Below are 15,056 nucleotides of genomic sequence, written 5' to 3'. Positions count from 1 at the left end.
TGCTTTCACACCAGGCTGTTGCTACAGGCCTGCAATCCCAGCACTTGGGTGACTGATGCAGGAGAAGCTCAAACTCAAGTGAGACTCTGTCTCACCAAAAACACACCAAAAAAAAAAAAAAAAATTCTGCACAAAGACAAAAAGTATCTAGATCTAGAAGTATCCACCTGCCCTCACAAAGGAGGGGAAGAAAAGGAAATGTTATGCTAATTTAAAAAAAAAATTGTCTTAGTTACGTGCACACTGTCTGTGTGGGGAGGCCAGAAGAGGGTGTCGGATCCCTGGTGCTGGGAACCAAACTCAGGTCCTCTGGAAGAGCAGGATGCATCTACACAGAAACAAGGTTTTTTGTTTTGTTCTGTGTTTTGAGACATGTCTCAAGTATCCCAAATTGGCCTTGAACTTAGTATGGAGCTGAGAGCAATCTTGAAATGCTGATGCTCCTGCTTCTACCCCATCCCCAAGTGCTGGGGCTGTAAGTGTGCATCACTGTCCCAGGTTTTATATGCTACATGCTAGGCAAGGGCTCTACTGAGCTACATCTCCAGACTCTAAAACAAGATATAAAATCTCTTAGGGAAAAACAAAAGACCAGAGAGACTAAAGACTCCTATTTCTTCTAACAGCACATGAATGCAAGTAGACAGCGGAGCAATGCCCTCAAATACAGGACAGACACACCAGCCACAAGATCAACCAAGTAGGGACTACTTTTTTAAAGATCCCAGTATAAATATGTAACTGAGACTCTAATGCAACTCACTCCCAATCCATACTGTTTTAAAACAAAAAACAAAAACACAGGCCGGAGAGATGGCTCAATGGTTAAAAGCACTTGCTGTTCTTGCAGAGGCTGCATGTTCAATTCCCAGCACCACTTAGACCACTCACGACCACCTAGTAACACCTCCAGCAGTACCAACAGCCTCTCCTGGTGTCTGTAAGGACACATGCTGTACACACCTGTGCCCCTATGCACACACACACGTAAAAACATTTTTTAATAAAGTTCTTTTAAAAAATATCAAGGAACATACCTTTGTAAGGATGGTTTTCCCATAATTTTTTGTACTAGTCAGACCACTGTTCAAATAAATGTTTTTCTTCCCACCTGGGCTGTAGTAAGCTAAAGGAAAAAGAACAGAAAACAGTTGCTTCTGACACATAACCTATCGCCTTTCTCTTTCATCTCACTCAGTGTCAGGACAATGCAAATGAGACGTACCTTTCGGGCAAACCCCTCCGTGACTGTTTGCTCTGGGAGAACCCACGTAAGCTAATCCAAGAGTTCCCATATCAAAATCCTGGTATGTGAAAAGATGAGCCAGGCAGACTTTAGATGCTTCTTCAGCTATATCAAAGCTAAATTGCTTTAAAGAGAGAGTATTTTTAATAGGTTACCATCATGCCAGAGTCAGGGTGCATCTCACAGAATAGCTGCAGTTCTGCAGTAGCACCTGTAAGCCCCTGCAACACAGTATGTTTTCCCTGGGGGAGGGGGCCTCACCCATCCAGCAGGTAGAAAGCACAGTGGCCGGGGGGGATGTGGGGAGCACTTGGGTACCTTTTCATCTACTCCTCTTCCATACAGAGACCTAGTCAGCAGCCCCAGTTCCAGAGAGACTGCAGCCCCGTGCATTTCAAGAGTTTAACATGCTGTGGTACAGGGATTACCTTATTTTGAATTATATGGACTGGGAAAGATTTTTGTTTGAATTTTGTAATTTACAATTATATAAAATTATTTAAAAATTCACAATAAAAGTTTATAGAAAAGCAGACATACTTAGTTTTATGGCACCAAAAGATTTAAAGCCATTTTAAAAAGCACTACAGACTCATTCCTCCATCCTCTACCCTGCCCCACATTCCATGTGCCTTACACTTCAGTGTCTTTTTCCTAATCTAACAATCTAAAAATTTGAAGTTTAAAAAAAAAATCATGACTTTTGAAAATGTTAAATGCCAACCCTTGGAAGGCAGAGGCAGGTGGAACTCTCTAAGTTTGAGGCTGGCTTGTGAGATCCTGTCTCAGCATATACATACAGTTTAAAATGAAAGCTCAGAGAATCCCATGTACAGAAGGATGACAGCTGTCTGAAACCTAGACAGCCCCTGGGCAACAGGGTGAGTGAGGCTCCGGGACTTCTCTGGGGACTGAGGAAAAAACTGGAAGGTGCACCTTTGGGCCCACAGGAAGTGGTGTGGTGGGTCAGCTGTCTCGGAATCAGGCTTGCCGCTATAAGCAACCCAGGAAAAGACATCTACACTGATGTATGGGCTCAACTGTGGTCACCAAAAAGCTCATATATTGATGTTGTAGCCCTGATGAACTCAGAAGACAGCTGTATTTGGAGACAGAACCTTTACAGAAGCAAGTGAGGTCCATTGAGCATAACTCACAGACCCCGATTACAGATGAACTGCTTCCTTAGGAAAATGACTTGGGGAGAAGTTGGTTCATGTGCTGCTTTGCAGTGCTGGGATCCAAATCCAGGGCCACATGAACACTAGAAATGCACCATGTGACAACGGCACTGCCTGGACCATGTGTGTTCATGAGGAGATAAGGACACAGACATACACAGAGGGAGACAGCAGCATGCTCAAGAGAGGCCTGAGCAGAAACCAATCGTGCCAACACCTCTAGCTGGTATCTATGAGAAAATAAATGCCAGTGGCTTAATCCTCCCAGCTGTAGTACTCTACTAACAGCAGCTGGACCTCAGTCACATTTGCTGAGACTTATCTCAAAAGCAACAATCCCAGAACTCCAGAGGCAGGAGCACGCACGTGGATCTCCGAGTTTGAGGCCAATCTAGTCTACAGAATAAGTTCCAGGACAGCCAAGGCTATATAGAAAAACACTGTCTCAGAAAAACAAAAAGATACTATATCTCAATCTCCCTGATGGAGGCTAGCAGATCAAATTACATAAGCCAGTATCATACAGACAGAGCACATAATGGGTCTCAATCTGGGGGGGAAATGATAAAAAGCCTTTAATTCCATTCAAGTTTAAAATTTAATTTTGGTCTTATGGGTGCATAAGCAAGAAATCCATAGAAACCCCATATCTAAACCAACATATTGAAACTACAAGATTAAAAGAACAGCCCACCCAAATGTTCCAAGATGCTAAATTTGTAGTATTTGTTAGGGCAGCCACAGAAATTACTATACACCAGTATAGAAAGCCAGTTTACAATAAAGCAGTAATATGCACGTCAGACACTGGAGTCGTGTAGCTGTTAAGGTAAGACACTCTTAAATTTTTCAGGTTATACATGTTCACAGCTTCTTTGGTAAGTTCTGTCCTAAAAGACTGTGGTTAGGTTTCAGGGACCCGAGGAACAGCACAAAGATGTCTACACACTGACAGTTCGTGTTATTTCCAGAGAAGATCCATGTGCCAAGTTAGATGCTCAAAGACCATACTCCTTCACTAGTACAGAAACATCCACCCACTAGAAATGAAAAACTGCAGAGCACACCCTACCTCTAGCAACATCTTCACATCCCAGGCATCTTTTTCTTCATTTGGGTAACTTTTTGCCATATTGAAGTGTCTTTCACCGGGTTTTACATCTTGTGGAGACTTGAGAATTCGAATCTATACTTAAGAGAGAACATACTTAGAACAATTCCAAAGCATCCTAAGACTTTTACTGCAGTATTTTGTCACTTCAAAAAAGGAGTGCCTGGCTAGGTACAGTGGAGCACACTTTTAGCCCCTGGACTCCAAAGGCAAGCCCAGCAGATCTCTGAGTTTAAGGCTTCCCCAGTATATATGAGTGTGTTCCAGGACAGCCAGAGCTGCCTCGAGAGACCCTGTCTCAAAAACAAAACACAGGACTAAGAAACCCAGCATCTGAGCGAGCACTGGAAAGGCCTCAGCAGCTAAAAGCAATCATTCTTTTCAGGACCCAGGTTTGATACCTAGCACCTACACCCACATGCAAGTTCACAACCGTCCCTAACTTTAAATCCTTTTTTTTTTTTAAAAAAAAGTCTTTAATTAAATAACAACAACAACAGAAAAAAATCAACATCTATGTGACCCTGGCACTTGGTAGGCTGAGACAGAGACAGAACAGTCACTAGCAGTTCAAGGGCAATCTGAGTTACATAGCCAAAGTCTGTCTCAAACAAAACAAAAACCAAAAATACAAACACATGCACTCACACGTGCACACATACACATACATACTCACATATACACTCAAGTACACATGCACACACACACAAACAACTTAACTATCTACTATAAAAAAAAAGTTTTATGAGCCAGGCAGTGGTGGTGGCACATGCCTTTAATCCCAGCACTAGGGAGGCAGAGGCAGGCAGATCTCGGAGTTCAAGGCCAGCCTGGTCTACAAGAGCTAGTTCCAGGACAGGCTTCAAAGCTATAGAGAAACCTTGTCTTGAAAAACAAACAAAAACAAAAAATTCAAAGTCCAAAACAAACTGAAAAGCATCTGGTATAGAAAATACATGTCAATGAATTACTTATAAAGTTATAAACGTACTATATTTTCACATTCTCCACATGTATTTGAAAAAGTGAGAACTTGGGTTTACATGAGCCTAATATATTTACTGCAATTGTAATCAATAATTTTAAAATCAGGATTGGGATGAACATTACTTCTGCACCATAAGTACAGGAGACTACTGAAACCTGGAGCTTCTCTTTGCACGTTTAAGACAAATTCCTATTAAAGAAGACAGTAAGAAGAAAGGAAGGAAGGTTTCTGATCAGGGACTTTGGGACAAGGACAGAGGCCATGCTGAGCTCACAGCTCAGTCTCTGGCCTCCATTTGGTGTGCACCAGCACCAAGGTCCTAGCTTTCTGGGGAAGGTCAAGGTCAGTTCGGGTGAGAAGTAACTGGAAACCTGACAGGACTACACACCTAAATCACGCCTCAGTTCAGAGGCTGGCATTTCTGTTCCCTATACTGCTATGTTCTTTAACAAGGAACTATTTATTGTTCCCTAAAAACCTGCATGTTTTCTATAGCTTCTTTTTATAAGGTTGGGTTTTTTGTTTGTTTGCTTGAGACAGGGTTTCTCTGTGAAACAGCTCTGGCTGTCCTAGAACTCACTCTGTAACCAAGGCTGGCCTCAAACTCACAAAGACCCGTCTGGCTCTGCCTCCCGAGTGCTGGGATTAAAGGCATGTGCCACCACTGTCCAGCATATGTTTTTGCTTTGTGTATGTGTGTGTGTGTGTGTGTGTATATATATATATATAAAATTTTTATAGCTAAACATAGTGATTTGATTTTTTTTTAATTGTTTAAAGATTTTTAAATGTATACAGTGTTCTGGCTACACATATGCCTGAACACCAGAAGAGGGCGCCTGATCTCATTATAAATGGTTGTGAGAAAAGAAAAATGGTTCTGAGTCACCATGTGGTTGCTGGGAATTGAACTCAGGACCTCTGTAAAAGCAGCCAGTGCCCTTACCCTCGGAGATATCTCTCTAGCCCTAGTATAGTGACTTTAAAATCAGTAAGTCGTCTACTTTACATTATCAATAGGAAATTCTATCCAATATAACATAAAATAAAATGCCAAAGGGCCAAGAATATATAGCATATTGACAGTGTGCTAATTATAGACTTATTTGTACATGTATAATACACATGCACAGCATCTCTAGGAAGATAAGCCTGACTGATCTAGAACCCAATAAGTAGGCCAAATTGCCTCTGCATGCCAAGAACTAGAATTATAGGTATGTAACACTATGTCAAGATAAGTGATTTTTTTCTTTTGTAGTTTGCTTTTCGTTTTTTGATTTTTCAAGACAGAGTTTCTCTGTGTTACAGCCCTGGCCGTCCTGGAACTCGCTCTGTAGACCAGGCTGGCCTTCAACTCACAGAGATTCACCTGCCTCTACTTCCGAGTGCTGTGATTTAAATGTGTGCCACCACTGTCTGGCTGTTTGATTTTTTTAATCTCTCAGTTTTACAATTATGTAAAACTATATGGTTTAATACAACCTGGAAATATTATTCATAATTATATTAAAATATGTATTTTTTCCAAAATATGTATTTTTTCCAAAGCAATACTCAATTTCCAAACCTCCAAGGTTGATTTTTACGGAGAATGATCACAATGATATGAACGCTGACAGCCATGCTGTATCATAAAGCTAGTGACTAAAGGAGAGATTTACTGCTGTGGACAAACGCCTCCTTGTATGGTGCTCTTGAGTAAATTTCCTGACTGATTTAAAATTGTAGGATTTTTTTTTCCTTAATACTTTCTATATGCCATCAGATTCTCCTATTTTACTCTGCTCAGAGATTCAGTGGACACAAAATTAGAATACTCTGCCATTACTGATTTATGTGCTAGAATTCTAACTACAGGCTGATGCATATCTGAGGAAAAAGAAAACACTACAGGAAACGAAAGAGCTGTAACTACCAGGTGAGAAGACTGTAATAGCATTAAGAGTTTCATTCCTATAATAACCCTCAAGACAGAAGCTTTATCATCTACGATTGCATGCCAAAAACACAACACAATTTATCATTTAAAAAAATCATAGCCAGGTGGTGGTGATGCATGTCTTTAATCTCAGCACTTGGGAGGCAGAGACAGGGGGATCTCTGTGAGTCTGAGGTCAGACTGATCAACAGTGAGTTCCAGGACAGGCTCCAAAACTAAAAAGAGAAACCCTGTCTTGAAAAAAAAAATCACAAATGAGAGTATTTATGATTAATGTTAAGGTAGATTTAGGGTTTTGAAAAAATAAAAATATTTACTGTACAAGACCTACTATTGATGAATACCTGTTCTATCTGTATTCCATAACCTTTAAATCCTGCATTATCCCACGAAGTGTTCCGGTATATGTCATCCACTCGGTCAATTAGCTCTATCTGTGAATATAAAAATAAAATCATACAGACTCTACCACTCACTGCAATGTAATAAACCTACTGGAATAAACATCTATTCCATGGATAAACATCTATGGAGGAAAACATAAGACGGACTATGAAAATTTGCATCAAGAAACTAATCTTTATCACTAATGAGTCTATCAAAGAAGCTACCCCTAGAGCCAAACTTAAAACACTGCTACAAGAACATTACTGTCTATCTAACCTCAAGTTTTTAAATACTGCTATCCAAGTCAACTATGAGAAGGAAAAGTCAACTCCAATTTATCAGAAACCCTAAGCAGTCAGTCTTTACGCTGTGTCAGGAGTGCCCTAATTGTGACCCTAGAACAGGTAACTCCCTTTTAATTTTTTTCCATCTTTTTGTGTTGGGGGATACATGTATGCATATGCATGTTTTCTTTGTGAATGGGCATGCATGTGCACACACACACACTTGCTTATGTGCCCATGGTAGAGGCAGAGCATAATCACATCAGAACAACAACAAAGGGAGCCACTTATCTTTTCTCAAAGAGAAGTATTTATTTGTTCAAAAAATGGGTTATCAGGTTTGTTCGATGAGACACGCACTTTGAAAAACCTGACCTCACACCAGGCAGTGGTGGTGCACACTTTTATTCCCAGTAACAGGAAGGCAGAGGCAAGTGGATCTCTGGGAGTTCAAGGCCAGTCTGGTCTACCGAGTGAGTTCCAGGACAGCCAGGGATGTACAAGTTATACAGAGAAACCCTGCCTCGAAAAACCAAAAAAAAAAAAAAGGTGGACCTCACAGTATGGTCACATTTATGTGCACAATACAAAGAAGTAAAATACAAGGAGTCTTTGATACAAACCCCAGATGAGAATTTTTCAAGAAAGACTCCTGCTTAAGAACAAGAACTACAATGACTCCCACTGTTCTCCTAACGAACTCATCCGTACGACAGAAGGCAAGAAGGCTGAGGGAGAGCTGGAATGAGTGGGAGAATGGGAGCGGCAGCAATGAGAAAGCAGTCTTTGCTACAGCAGGATGCTGGCTCATGAATAGCTGCATTCTCTTCTCTTCCCTCAATGGCAACATTCTGATCAGTGCCAAGTTATCAAAGATGAATGGAGTCATGCTGAGAAAAAAATAATGGAGGAAAACCATTTTCTTGATTTTAAAAATTTAGTAGCTGATGCTAAAAGTTCCATGTCAGGATGGAACTTTTAACTCAGTGCAAGGGCTCTTGCTTAGCAGGCACAAGTCCCTGGGTTTGATCCTCTGGATTGAAAAAAGCAAAAAATGAATCGAGAGTTAACAAGTCTTTAATCTTTCCTGCCTATCTCTGCCCTAGGCTTAACGATGGCTGTGAGTGTCTCACTTATCCCACATTCTATCCTAAGACATCTCTTAAAACCTCTGTGGAACATAGATACAAGCAGAAGATACACACAAGTGCATACACATATCTATTTTCACTCTGAAGTATAAATCTATGCATCTGATAGCAACGTTTGTAAAAAGCTCACTTGTATAAAGCGAGTACATTATAAACTTTCCTCTAATTTAATCTGCAGAAAAATCTAATGTACAGAAAATAGTACTTTGAAGCAAAATTCTACTAATTTTGAAACTACAGATTCTACACAGAAATATAAGATTCTAGTAAAAGGCCCTCAAAATAGTAGAAAGGAAATAACGCAGTGTCTGGAGTAGCCTAGAGCAGGCCAGTTTCTTTAAGCTGTAAATTACTGTAGCCTCTCCTAACAGAATTAATCACCACATGAGTGACCTGCTGAATCTTCAAATACTTACTAAGTAATTGGTGGTGGTGCTCTCTTCTCCGCGGCCCATGTATTTATAAAATCGATGATCTGCTACCACCAGTAATTTACAAGTATTCTTCAAGGGATTAGGCTCAGCTCGTCTCTTCACTCGACGAACAAACTCTAATATGAATTTGTATGCACTATTAAATTAAAATTCACCAAAACAAGGAAGGTTTTTATAATAACACTTAGTTCTAATGTTTCTAAAACAAACATTATTTAAGTTTAGTATCATGAAGAGTATCTTTTTCTTTTCCAGGGGAAGGATGAAAACAGGGTCTCACACACCCTTGGCTATGTTGAGCACACTATGTAGCCAAGGATGACTTTTCAACTCCTGATCCTCCTGCCTCTACCTCCCAAGTACCGGGATAATAGTCATGCACCATCATATCTGTCCTTAATGGTACATTGAATAACAACAACAATCATAATAAATTTGGGAAAGGACAGAAAAGTAAAAAAGTAACATAATGTTTAAAATTGCTAAATTCAAAACCAAGAGGGCTTGAGATTATGTAAGACCCTAGTTCAAAACCCACCACCACAAAAAGAAAAAATGTTCATAAACTTTAATACAATAAAATAATCATTTCAAGGCAATGAAGCTAGGGGTCATTTTCTTCTAGAATGACGTGAATTAATCAAAAGAAAGAGAGATCAAGGTAACCGTACATTAAAATTTAAGTAATACTAAGCCAGGTGTGATGGCCCAAGTCTGTAATTCCAGTACTTAAGGAAGCTGAGGCAAGATGGCCATTGTGAGCTGTACAGCAAACCTTGCTTAAAATAAAAATTAAGCAATCCTGGATGTTTGGAGGTATCTCTATGATCATCCGCAGGACTGCAGTCTTCTGAGCTCCCTGATACAAGCAGGTCTAGTTAATGTTTACGCACAAGCAAGGATCTATGGAGTATGTAGATGTATACACATATCCATCTGAATACCTGTCAACATATGTATATAGCTAAGCATATTCACAGATACACTCATGTACATCGTTTGTTAACCTGACACAAGCTCGAGAGTCATATGAGAAGGGGAACCTCAGATGAGGAAATACCTCCATTGCACTGGCTTGTAGGCAAGTCTGTGGTGCATTTTCTTGACAAAGATTTACATGGGATCCCACGTGAGTGGTATCACCCCTGGGCAGGTGGTCTCGGGTTATATAAAAAAGAAGCTAAAGCCAGGCATAGTAGTATAGGCCTTTAATCCCAGCACTCAAGAAACAGAGACAGGAGGATCCCTAAAATCAAGGCCTGGCCTACAGAGCAAATTCTAGGACAGCCAGGGCTACACAGAGAAAGCTTGTCTTGAAAATCCAACAACCAACCAAACAAGCTGAGGGAGCCATGAGGCAATAACCAGTAAGCAACAATCCTCAATAGTCTCTGCTTCAGTTCCTGCCTTAAGTTCCTACCCTGACTTCCATTTATAAAGGCCTGTAAGCTGTAAGACAGAATAAAATCTCTCCTCCATGAGCTGCTTTTGTTCACGGGGTTTATCACAACAATAGAAAGCACACTAAAACATTCAAACTTGTCAGTCTGGGAGCCTCACTAAAGCAAGTAGAAGCCCAGTCAACAGCACACCTTTTTAATGAAATTATGCACATACACAGCTACAAATGTATCCTTATAATAGAAAGTATAAAAGATTAGTCTTCGTTACATTAAAGAAGTGCTCAACATCCTTAGTCATCAAAGAAATGTAAATCAAAACAACTCTGAGATTCCATCTTACACCTGTAATAATGGCCAAGATCAAAAACACTGATGACAACTTATGCTGGAGAGGATGTGGGATAAAGAGAACACTTCTTTTATTTTTTTAAGATTTATTTATTTATTATGTATATAGTATTCTGCCTACATATATCCTATAGGCCAGTAGAGGGCACCAGATCTCATTACAGATGGTTGTGAGTCATCATGTGGTTGCTGGGAATTGAACTCAGGACTTCTGGAAGAGCAGTCAGTGCTCTTTAACCTCTGAGCCACCTCTCCAGCCCCCAAAGGAACACTTCTGCATTGCTGGTGGGAATGCAAGCTAGTACAACCCCTTTGGATGTCAGTATGGCGATTTCTCAGAAAATTAGGAAACAACCTTCCTCAAGACCCAGCAATACCACTTTGGGGTATATATCAAAAAGATGCTCAAACATGCCACAAGGACATGTGCTCAGAACAAAACATAGCAGCTTTGTTCGTCATAGTCAGATCCTGGAAACAACCTATATGCCTCTCGACATAAGAATGGATAAGGAAAATGTGGCACATTTATACAATGGAGTACTACACAGTAGAAAAAAATCTTGAAATTTGCAGGAAAATGGACAGAGCTAGAAAACATTATTTTGAGTGAGGTAACCAAGACCCAGAAAGACAATTATCATATGTACTCACTCATAAGTGGTTTTTAAACAAAGAAAACCAGCCCACAAATCACAATCACAGAGAACATAGACAACAATGAGGACCCTAAGAGAGACATATATGGATCTAATCTACATGGGAGTAGAAAAAGACAAGATCTCCTGAGTAAACTGGGAGCATGGGGACCTTGGAAGAGAGTTGAAGAGGTGGTGAGGGAGAATTGTCTGTATTCTGTCAATCATGTTTTAAATAAACGCTGATTGGCCAGGCAGAAAGTATAGGCGGGTCAACCAGATGGAAATAGAGGCCTGAGGCTGGAGAGATGGCTCAGTGGTTAAGAGCATTGCCTGCTCTTCCAAAGGTCCTGAGTTCAATTCCCAGCAACCACATGGTGGCTCACAACCATCTGTAATGAGGTCTGGTGCCCTCTTCTGGCCTGCAGGCATACACACAGACAGACTATTGTATACATAATAAATAAATATTTAAAAAAAAAAAAAAGGAAATAGAGGCGGGGCAATGAGAATAGGAGAATGTTGGGAATGAGGAAGCCCATTCCTCTGGATTCCTGCCCAGACCACCGAAGAACCAGACCACTGAGCCATGTGGCTAACATAGATAAAAATAATGGGTTAATATAAACTACAAGAGCTAATACAAAGCCTGAGCTAATGGACCAATCAGTTTATATCTAACATAGATTCTCTGTGTGATTTTCTTTGGGACTTGCTGGCTGTGGGATACTGGGCAGGACAGAAACCCCAACAAGCCGGCCCTCATGTTACAAAGGGGAGGGGGGAGGAGAGGCAGGAAGGAAAGCAGAGAAAAATGTAGAGCTCAATAAAAAAACAATTAAAAAAAAGATTAAGTCTTCGTTAACAAACATTTCTTATCAAATAACATAAATGATTAAGAATATATTTATCTTCAAATGGCCAAAAGACACTTAAGGTCATGCTCAACTTCCTTAGCAATCAGGGAAATGCAAATCAAGACAACGTTTGATCTGGTACCCTCTACTGACCTGCAGGTATATACATACTATATACATACATATATATGCATACAGTATATACATATATACATGTATACAGTATGTACATATGTGTGTATGTATATACATACTATATACATATGGTATATATGTATATATTATATATCCATGCACTGTATACATAATAAAAAGATATCCTCAATAAATGGTAGTTATTATTTTAAAAAGTTTAAAACAAAAGAAAACAGAATGTATTTATCAGCTGGTGATGCATGCCTTTAATCCCAGCACTCATAGGCAGAGGCAGATGGATCTCTGTGAGTCCAAGGCCAGTCTGGTCTGCAAAGGGAGTTCTAAGACAGCCAGAGATACACAGAGAAACCCTATTTCAAAAATAACCAGGGCTGGAGAGATGGCTCAGAGGTTAAAAAGCATTGACTGCTCTTCCGGAGGTCCTGAGTTTGATTCCCAGCAACCACATGGTGGCTCACAACCATCTGTAATGAGATCTGGTGCCCTCTTCTGACCTGCAGGCATACATGGAGGCTGAACACTGTACATAATAAATAAATAAATTTAAAAAAAAGAAAACAACCAACCAATCAATAAATAAAACAAAGACAGACGAACACGCCCTCCAAGACAGTTTTTTTTGTTTTGTTTTAAATGACCATAAATAGATATGTTCGTGATTGACAGCCTCTGTGTCTTTCAAACACCAAAGTTCTCTTCCCACCCACTTAATCTCTTACAAGCGCTAAAGACTACTTTCCAAAAATAGTATTTAGACATTTCTGACAGTCTACAAGAACTCCCCTAGATCACTTTACTGTCTCTTTCCTCGATCTCTTTTACAACAATTATTATTCACTATTTTTCTAGTGTTTTCAACTATTACGTAACAGAAAAAGAATTAAAAGTTTCTGTAACAAGACTGTATTTTCAAGCCACACAATAGAGTTATTTAATAATGAAAATATCACAGTTGGAAACCACTGTGATATGCTTATGTCGTATCTGAAACATGAAGTCTTACCTTCAGATGGTTCTCTGTCTATGAGTCCTTTCGGAAGCAACTCTTCACTATCCGCTTTTACATAGCCACACACTTTTGGAGACTGCAGACGTGAAACATCCTTGATGTCTTCAGACTTATAAACTAACATTCTTTTGTCTTTAGTATCATTAACAAACCTCCAAAGTGGCTAAAAAGGAAAACATATATGATGAAATAGAAAAACAACCAAGAACTTTTAAACATTAAATAAAATTCTCACAATATACTTTGTTCTTGAGCAATATTGTTTCTTAGAGAATTACTTGCTTTATCAGTTATTTACTGTTTTGTGCATGTTTCTGCACAAACTTGTAAAGAAGGAAAAATCTCCTTTTCCATAAACAATTCCATTTTAACTATTTCTGTAACTCCTACTCCAGCGTTGTTAGAGAGTCACGGTGCAGTGATGTCAGGTGACGATCCTACGCACATGGTGCTTGCACTCCACTCCTTTAGCATTCAGGCATTCAACATCTTTTTGCTATGACAGGTTTTACACACAGCAAAAGCCTTTTTATAAGAGATGATTGAAAACTCTTAGCAATATGCTTAACCCTTCTTTCTATCAGTTCCAGGGAGAGCAGCCTGTGCACTGCTCTGCAGTTTCAGCCCCTGCACAGGATCTAAGTGATGCTACAAGACTCTGCATCTATAACACGGGTCTGCCAGGGAATACAACCCATGTGCTCGGGAGGGTGCACAATTCAAAGGGCTGCAAACATGTTCACAAAACTAACCTTTCTGTAAATATACTGGTCTCAGCTATGAAGAATGTAAAAAGGATTCTAAACATAAAGTTATGCATGTATAAGAAAATGAGAAGGTCACTACTTCATGCCCCTTAGGACGGCTATTATCAGAAACAGCCTGGTGAGGCTGGAGAGAAATGACCCCTGTGCATGCTGCTGAAAATGCCGAAGCCCTAACTAACACACGGGAAATGGCCTTCTACACACAGAAGACTCAGTCTCAGGAACAAATGAAACACAACAATGAAAACCTTATAGACTGGTCACCCAGACCATCCCAAGTAAATATATGTACCCAAAAGCTGTTCATTCTAGAACATTCTATTTCAAGAAATTAAAGCACAATTAATGGTCATCCGCAGAAGACTGGCTAAACAATGGTCCACCAGAGAGCCTTCACTAAAAAAACTTCTTGCAGGAAGAACAGTCTGGATAGTCACACTTAGTATACATATGCATACAGAAAAAGAACTAGAAAAATATTCTCAGAACATACGGTCCAGGTATGCATATACTGGTGTAGCACCCAGCAAGGATGAAGAGGCCCTGGGCTCTTATTACACAAACCAGCACCGGGGCATGGTGGCATAACTACGGCATTTACGATTATTTATCTGGGTTCTGAAAGCGCCCTGGGTCTCCCTGTGTAGCTTATACTGTCTCAGAGCTCACTTTGTAACCTAGGCTAGTCTTGAGCTTACGGTGATCCCCCTGCCTCTCCCTTCCTGAGTGCTAAACAGAAAACTCATGGCAATTCTCCTGCCTGAGCCTCCCAAGAGGGATTAGAGATGGGACTCACCATACTTAATTAGCTTTAACATCTTAAAACAACCAAGAAATGCTGTGGAATATTTGTTTAATCAAGCAAAGATGTGTTACTTTTGTTTATGCTGCATTCGCTTAACAATGTAAGAATATGAGCTTAATTATATAAAAATATGCTGCACCTCTTTCACCTTGCTTAAGGCACCTGACTGGTCTGATAAAGAAATGAACGGCCAATAGCTAGGCAGAGGAAAGTTAGGCGGGGCTGGCAGGCAGAGAGAACTGAAAGGAGAAATCTAGGGAGGAGAGCGAGGAGAAAAGGAGAGGAGGATGGCAGAGGCCAGCCACAGAGTAGGAAGGAAAGAAAAATAAATAAAACAAAGTAAGGTTAA

The 15,056-nt window shown here is 40.0% G+C and overlaps 1 protein-coding gene across 3 annotated transcripts in view; it reads right to left on the bottom strand.

The window, feature by feature from the left end:
• Adam17 (ADAM metallopeptidase domain 17) overlaps positions 1-15,056 on the bottom strand; it is a 48,675-nt gene that overhangs the window by 12,081 nt on the left and 21,538 nt on the right. The window contains exons 5-10 of one of the 3 annotated variants that reach the window (XM_050141909.1): positions 13,130-13,298; positions 8,707-8,840; positions 6,813-6,902; positions 3,500-3,613; positions 1,226-1,370; positions 1,038-1,126 (exon numbers count right to left, since the gene is read on the bottom strand). In XM_050141909.1, coding sequence (XP_049997866.1) covers positions 1,038-1,126; positions 1,226-1,370; positions 3,500-3,613; positions 6,813-6,902; positions 8,707-8,840; positions 13,130-13,298 — 741 coding nt within the window. Of the gene's footprint in view, positions 1-1,037; positions 1,127-1,225; positions 1,371-3,499; positions 3,619-6,812; positions 6,903-8,706; positions 8,861-13,129; positions 13,299-15,056 lie in introns of those variants that run through there. The other 2 variants (XM_050141910.1, XM_050141911.1) reach the window with 2 other exon arrangements.

The sequence above is a fragment of the Alexandromys fortis genome, unplaced genomic scaffold, assembly GCF_014885135.2.
Source record: "Alexandromys fortis isolate MF-2015 unplaced genomic scaffold, M_Fortis_MF-2015_v1.1 scaffold_30, whole genome shotgun sequence".
Taxonomy (NCBI): domain Eukaryota; kingdom Metazoa; phylum Chordata; class Mammalia; order Rodentia; family Cricetidae; genus Alexandromys; species Alexandromys fortis.
Note: the sequence above shows the minus strand (reverse complement) of the source record. Positions and strands in the feature narration are given on the sequence as shown.